At 46.0% G+C, this 8057-nt stretch overlaps 1 protein-coding gene across 1 annotated transcript in view; it reads left to right on the top strand.

The window, feature by feature from the left end:
* The window catches only part of LOC107117591 (trefoil factor 2-like), a gene marked incomplete at its 3' end in the record, with an annotated part of 6405 nt that extends 4819 nt beyond the window's left edge, over positions 1-1586 (top strand). The window contains exons 2-3 of the mRNA XM_015419738.1: positions 17-163; positions 1437-1586. Coding sequence (XP_015275224.1) covers positions 17-163; positions 1437-1586 — 297 coding nt within the window. The remainder of the gene's footprint in view (positions 1-16; positions 164-1436) is intronic.
* Between the last annotated feature and the right edge of the window lie 6471 nt (positions 1587-8057).

The raw sequence follows: 8057 nt of genomic DNA on the forward strand, positions 1-8057 counted from the left end.
TTTTTGTTTTCAACAGCTGCATGCCGATGCCATCTGGATCCTAAAACAAGAGTCAACTGTGGATTCCCTGGAATCACTGCTCAGCAATGCAGGAGTGCAGGGTGCTGCTTCAGTTCAAAAGTCCCTGGAGTCCCCTGGTGCTTTTCTCCAGCTCCCCCCACATGTAATATATCTCAATTTTTCTGTTTTCTGTTTATAATTCATACTTCATCTTTAATACTGTGTAATACAGAAAACATATTAATGTGCTTAATCAAGGACTTAATGGATGTTGCCAGGGCTTTTTTTGTAGAAAAAGCCCAGCAGGAACTCATTAACATAATAGGCCACACCCAACAGATAATTAGCATATTAGGCCACACCCATGACAGCACAGTTTATTGGCATATTGGGCCACACCCCCATGCCTTCCCTTGGCTTGCCCAGGTGCCCTGCAGCTGCGGGCAGTGTGGGCAAGCCGGCCCTTGGACAGGCCGGGGAAGGCACAGAGAGGCATTTAAATGCCTCCCCAATTCTTCCAGGGGCCTCCTGGCCCACCCACCTCGGAGTCACCGGGGGGGGTTTGCTCTCCAGGCCTTCCCTCTGTAGCCACACAGAGGTTTTGGCTGTAGTGGGCGTGGCCAACTCTGAAGCCAGCCGGAACTCCGTTCCTGTGCGTTCCTGCCCAGAAATAGCCCTGGATGTTGCAGAAATGGCAGTTTGTCCTCTCCAGCACAAACACACCCTTTATTTCAACCTCGGTTACAATTTGTTTAAACTGTGGGTTGATCATTAGCAAAGCTCATCCCAGTTGGATCATTTGCCAGCACAGGGATGTAAGATCGATTCAAATAGCAATCCTAGGTTTAAATTGCCGTACGGACAACAGTCATCCTGCATTGTGGAGAAGATATGCTAGGCTTTTCTCTTGTAGCAAAGCTGAATGCTCTGACCGTCTTCCCTCTCATGAAACATCCACCAGTGCTGTATATAAAGAGAGGATCTATTAGGCTGCCACGTGCAGAGTAAACAGAACCCAAATTACAAAAGTGAATCCACTTTGCAAGGCCGTGGCTGAAGTACATGTGTGAATGGGCCCCTTACATTTCTACAGAAGTGATAACAACAAGCAGGTGATTCAGAGGTTAGCATTTCGTTTTGAATTCAACATTTTGGCATATATCTGAGTACACTAACATTGAGTTATCAGTGTTAGCTCTTTAAATGACTGAGAAAAGCTCTGGTTGTGTGTTTTGAGCTGTAATGGAACAAAAGGGTAACACCACACTGACAAGGACAGAAACAGCATAGACAAAGGTGGGAGACACAATACTTCACACAAGAGAAAATCTGGACCTCTGTGTTTACGTATGGCATTAGCAGCCATCTTGCGGAACAGTGGAACCATGGCAAACACTGGGAATAGGATCCACTAATTGTCTTTGTTCCCTGTATAGATAAAAAGGTGTGTCCTGCTAATGTGAAAGTCAGAAAGAACTGTGGGTACCCAGGAATCTCTGCTGAAGACTGTGAGGCCAGAGGATGCTGTTTTGAGTCTCATCCCCCAGCCGTTCCTTGGTGTTTCTTTCATGTTCTGGAAGTGCAAGGTAAACAGCCAGACATAAACTTATTTTTTTTGTAAACTAACACAGCTTACATTCTGTAGTGGCACATGTATTACTACTAATTTTCCGGCTTATACTATACTTAGGGATGGGCACTTGGGGGCGGAGGTATTTTTTCAAATTTGGGTTTTAGGAATAGTTTCCATACCAGTATTATGGATGATCTGGGTCCCTGGTATCATTTCAGGGCCCCCCACCAAATTCTGAAATTTTGGGGGTCCATTATTCCCAAAGGGAGATTCTTTCCAGGAGGCTGGAATAGCTGTTTTTTCAAGCAAATCACACCAAAATTGCAGAAAACCTAGTAGTACCTGTCCACTAAGGACTGCCCCGCTAAGATTCAAGTGAATTAGATCAAAAGGTCCAATTTGATGCCCCTCTGTACAAGGTGCCCCCAGCCATCCTACTTGTCTCCACTGTTTTCTGGGGGAAGGAACTACATGCTTTCTCCAGGGCAAAAGGCCAATAGCCAAACACATGAGATCAACAATTGTCCCAAAGTCTCCAAAGGCAAACAGAACCAACAAGCCCAACAGAATCAGTGTCAAACCAGAGAATCCAAGCCATACCAACCTGGCAAGCCAGAACCAAAGCAGTCAGTGAGACCTAGTAAGATACACACGCACTAACATCACTTCCCCAAGGAAGGCCTCTGAAAGTGAAATGAAGGGGATTTGGGGCAGACTTTACCACCACTGGCTCACAGGAGGAGCCTCGGGAGCTGCAGCTGCTTTTTATCACTGGCACTCCTGTTCCCTCCCACCCCTGTAAAGAGGAAATGCAACAGGTTTTTTTCTTCATGAGACTGGCAAGGACAACATTATTGGCACTGTATTTATTTATTTTCTGTGCAGAATTGTGCCAAGAGGTGTTGAGTCCCACCAACACAATTTGTAATGTGGACTTTATAAAGCACCAGTCAAATTGGATAACTTCCATGCTGTTTCTTTCTACTTCTGAGTTTTAAGTTTTGGGACTAGCATTTTCCCCTGACTCCCCAGCACAGACTGAGAGGAAGCAGACTCAAGCACACATTCACTCCACTCACTCTCAAAATCCAGGACTGGGTAGTTGAAGAGCCACAATTTCATCTGCAGGAAGACTGATAGCTCAGTCCTCCAAGGGAGCAGATGGGTGTGGTACGAGCAGACATTGTTGCCCATCTAGGAAAAACACACTCACTCTGCACACTCATTAAAGGGCAAAAAACAAGCCTCTGAGCGACACTCCAGGGAGCAGTCTGGCCAGACCATCTTCTTCCTGGCCCAGTAGCTCAGTGGATTGATGGCAGGCAACTTTTAGAACTCTGATACATGGTCCCTCACCATTGCATCTGCCAGAGCTTGTCTCATGAGCCTCATATTCCCGCTGGTGCCAACTGCCTCCGTGATGGCATCCATCACCATGGCCATCTTGGAATCGGCTGTGGGGGGACCCTGTCCAGAAGGGGAAGTGGGAGGGGGAGCAGTTGAGCTGCTTTATTCTTCCTCCTTCTCTCCAGGGGTCAGTGTAACCCTTTTGACCTGCAAATGCTGCATGCCCTGGGAGAGCTTGTCTCTCCAGCAAATGAGCTGGTGGGCATGCTGGGTGGGGCTGCCCTTGATGCATGGGTCACAAAGGATCACCAATGTGTAGATCTTTTACTTGGTGAGAGGTTCCAGGCAGGATGCAATGCCCTCTTCCAGCCCCTACACCAACATGTGCTCTGCTGAAGGATGTCTGCACATCCTCGCCTGGGTCCAGAAAGGCTGCCATCTTCCCTTGAAGCATTCAGGTCAAGGGAATGACAAGCCCCAGGTTTGCCATGTCAGAGGAGAGCCTTAAGGACCTCCAACATCTGGGAGAGAGTCAGCCATTCCTCATCGCTGAGTAGTCTCTCCCTATGCACAATGCCATCTTCTGAAAACCACCTTGTCCAGGGAGCTGTTCTGATCCAACAGATGCTCAAGCTTGGTGCAGGTGAAATGCAAGAGAGTGCTAACATCACTGACCAGGAGGTGCTCTGGTACACTCATCAGCACTTGGCACACCTTCTGGTACACCCATCAGTACCTGGCACAGCAGATGGGTGACTCTGCTCTGCTTGTGTTTGCTCACCCCTGGGCTACCCAGGTCAAAGATGCTTGGTGTTCCTTCCCTACAGGAGACATGAGGGATGGAGCACTAGGGGGAGTCACAGGGCAACTCTACTCTTGGCTGGCGACTGGCCATACAGCCATTCCACCAGCCTCTTTCTCCCCCTAAAGAAGCACCACTTGGTGATGTCCCTTCAAATGATTCTTGAGCCCAGTCATCAAGAGATTACCCAGGTCATTCCCTCGACTGATCCTAGCCCTGCATAGCTGGCACTATGCAAAACAGGGATCCCCTATCCTCTGGAAGTGCTTCCAGCCTGTGGAGGAATATGGGCACCCATGCTAGCCTACCAATATTTTTGCTGAAAAAGAAGCCACTGAGATAATAAATGTATCAAAAATTAGGGTTGTTATTCTGGACAATGCTGTGTTTTTCCAAGCTCATCAGCTTCAATACATACTGTAAGAGTCACAACCCAGATGTTGTAGAATGTGGGAGAGGCTATCAAGATACACAGTGCATGTCTGAAATCAGAAGCAAGTCATTTTGAATGAGCAATTAGAGGGCAACAAGAAGGGGGACCCGTGATACTCACGGGGGGGGGGGGGAGAGCACCGGCGGTGAGGCCTGACCTCAGCCTGTCAATCTTTCTCCCTCCCCCCTTCCCTAGCGGTGGCAGTGGCAAGGCCTGGCTGGCCTGGCGAACATTCTCCCTACCTCCCCCCCAGCGGCAGCAGCGAGGCCTAGTTGGCCCGCCAAACTTTCTCCCTTCCCCCCCCCCGGGCAGCAGCGAGGGCTGAGCTGCTTACAGCTGCTGGCCGGCCAAGCCTTCTCCCACCCCTCCCCCTCCCTAGTGGCGGCGAAGCCGTTCTCAGAGCATTCCCTGCACATGCGCACAGAACGCTTTTACTTTTGGGGGGATTTAAATATCCCCCCTATATTTGTTTCAACTTTTCAGATTTTTCTGCATATTCGGGGATTACCCCAAATGTGCAGGAAAATCTCCCTGCCCCCCAAGTGCCCCCGAAGTGCAGATTTAGATATCTGCATGGAGGGGGCATGTTGGGAATTAGATATATAGATTTCTACTGATTCCCCATTCTCATTGCAGACCCCCAGCTCAGCCCTCATGTTGTACCCCAGGGTCCCCTATCACCCCAGGAGTAGCATTTCAGGGACATTAGTGAGGGAAGGGATGACTGAAGAGTTCTGTTCCACTGGTAAAAGTGCCATCCGCCAACAGCAAATGACCTTTGGATCCAACCCCATTTAGTAAGGGACATCCAAGCACCTGATTCCATGGAGTTGTGAACAATCATCGCCACAGCTATCTCAGTGTATGTCAAAGACAAAGTAGCTTTGCTGAGCACTGGCATGCATCCGATGTTTAACCAATCTATATCATGGTACAGATAATATCAGCTAGATGAACACAGTAAAACTTACCTACAGAGTAAAACACATACAGATACAGCCTAAATGCATAACTGGGGTAAGGACTGTGGCATGAGTGTATTGTGTGTGCTGCAAGGATGATTTAAAAGATAAAGTCAGCATTTTAGCACTAACACATGCTAGTGACTTACTGCTATCAGGAACTTGGATTCTATTACTGGCCATTAGAGCTGCAGTTTTGTATTCCCTGCCCTGGTAGACCTTCAGAATTTTCAGTTTAGCTGTTCTGGCAGAGCCACCATTTGGGTTATTGTATATAAGAGGAAATACATGAGCTTCGATCCAGCCAGCCTTATACTCAATCTTGTCCCATTCCCCGCCTTACTATAGCCCCTGTCCCACATGGCTTTTGCCCATGCAAGTACAAAGAACTCCAGCATAGCCTCTTTGCTTGGTCAAAGGGAACACTTCTGCCTCCCCCCCCCCAACAGAAAAACTGGTTAATGGAAGTAAAGAATTATCTGGTAAAAGCTTGCAATTAGGCTTCCATGAAAACTGTAATTGTCCATGTCATACAAACATCTTCCAGTAGTATGTCAATGTTTATTACAATGTCCATTTGGAAGGGAAGAGCCTTATATTTGTTCTTTTCCTGTACTTTTTTCAGAGTGTTAAAAGGAAGGTTTAAAAAGGTGCTTTCAAAAAGAACTTCCCATCAACTGAAAAATTCAAGCAAGAAAGTAACACATTTTGTATACCATAATCAGGTCACTTTTCCTTTTGTTCACATCTTATAATGATGCGTTTAGTCACAGATTATGTTCTTTTCAGTATTTTAGTGCTTCACAACTTTAAAATGCAATAAAATAATCAGAACTCTAAATATTAAAGATGCAACATTCTTTCTGTTATGCAGCTAAGGTTTGTTGTCTTGTTATTTGTGCTGGAGCCAGTGAGGTGCAAAGGTCAAAGAACTGGACTAGGATTGGGGATACCGAGATGTCAAGATCACTATGTGACCCAGTAAATAGCCGTAAACATTTCAGTCTCTAAACATTCTAGTAAAAACAAGCCATATCATTTTAATTTATGAGATACATACTTGAGAATTGAACTATATCTTGTGGACATGAAGAACAAGTTTGCCAGCAGAGAAGAGTGAAATGACAAAATTACACATTATGAAGTATTCTGACAATATTCTGACAAAAATACTAAAAGATTCTAAAAATGGTTATTAAGCTCATGAAATCTGCCACCTGTTATCTGGATGTTCCATCAGAGGAAAAGAATCTAAACAGATGGCTGGTCTGAAATACCTTTACCCCAAAGTAACCAAAATACATCTCCAGTAGGAATTAAAGTATCGCTCCAATGGAATTATTGTGGAGAAAGGCAGGGTACAAATGAAGTAAATAAATATAGCAGAAGATGGGGGTCAGATAAAAGGTAACTTGGAAGGTGGGTGGAAAGGAGAGAAGGAAGTAAGAAAAGGGTGCTGCCTGGAGGAAGAAAAGAGGAAATGTTGGGGCAGGGGCTACAGGAGGAAATGAAACGCCACCTGCAAGACTTTCCGGATCCCCCACATGTTTCTCTTGGATTTCCAAATGTCCCTTACCAAATACTTGGTGACTGCTGTTGCTCAAGTTCATTAATGTTCAGCTCTGTCTCTCAATCAGGTATAACATTCCCAGTCTCCTAACCAGTGTTCCCTCTAAGCTGAGTTAGTGTGAGCTGGCTCACAGTTTTTTCGCCTCTGGCTCACACATGTTTATCTTAGCTCAGGAAGGATGGCTTCAGAGCAAACGAATTTATGCAGTAGCCAAATCGCTCGCTCACAACTTTAATGCCAGTAGCTCACAAAGGAGACTTTTTGCTCACAAGGCTCCACAGCTTAGAGGGATCATTGCTCCTAACTATCCTTGTTCGTTGGGGAGAACTCCAAGAGTTCTTCTGTATTACTCAGCATGACCTTTCTAAGTTTGAACACCTTGTTTTTTATTTACAAACACCCAACATCATGACAAGAAGCTATTTGGAATATTTTCTCACAAAATGAATCATCTTATACATTACGACAGTCTGAACTTTACACTTCACATTGAATATAGAAATTCCAGCACGTGGAGCCCCCATGGTCATTCTGGATTGGGAAAATATCACAGGAGAGAAGGCTCAAGCCTCTTATCTGCCCTCAGGCTGTGGTCCCAAGCTGAATCAGTCCCTGCTGTACTTGAGAACATTGCTTTCCCAACAGCATGTATGACTGCAAGTTTGGCTGGGGGAACCCCAACCTGATTCATGTCAAAAGTAACATCTAGTTTGGCCCTTAGTCCTCTTAAATTCTCTATGACTAAAGAATTACCAGAGAGCTTACATCTCTGTGATTTAACTGTGAGCCAGTGGTTAGTCAGAAACTCTCAGGGGAGACCAACCTGGGCAAAGAGATGGAGTGCTTGAGCTATGTCCCCAGGTATGTGAGTTGCAAAGAAATATAGCTTTTGGGTACCAGGTAGCATATGAGCTCTAGAATGTAACAATGCCTTCTGGGAATGCAGGGCAGTGACCCAATAAAGTTCATAGCAATCCTTTCAGAGGGATAATGCATAATGGACAGGGAAGACAGGAGTCTTTCAGGAGTCCCAGCTAATGTCATGTCAGAAAACTGGACAGATACGACAGATTTGCTGTCCAGAAAAAGAGACTTTAAAAAAAAAGCCTCAAAAACAAACCCAAACCACCCTTGTCCAGAAGGTCAGCTAATTTCTTTGCAGGCATTTCGTGCCTTTCCCAGAGGTGGTTATATATAAGGCAGAGGACTTCCTCCCAATATGACAGGAGGACCAATAACTGTCCCACCTCCTTCAGGCCCTGAGGCACTTTGATCGCCCACTGCCAGACCTCTACCTCCCTTTCAATCTTCGGGAGTTGGGTGGCCTATAGGGGGACACACACCTCTCCCTAATTCACAGTGATGTCTTG

The sequence above is a fragment of the Gekko japonicus genome, unplaced genomic scaffold, assembly GCF_001447785.1.
Source record: "Gekko japonicus isolate JY-2015 unplaced genomic scaffold, Gekko_japonicus_V1.1 scaffold1906, whole genome shotgun sequence".
Classification (NCBI taxonomy): domain Eukaryota; kingdom Metazoa; phylum Chordata; class Lepidosauria; order Squamata; family Gekkonidae; genus Gekko; species Gekko japonicus.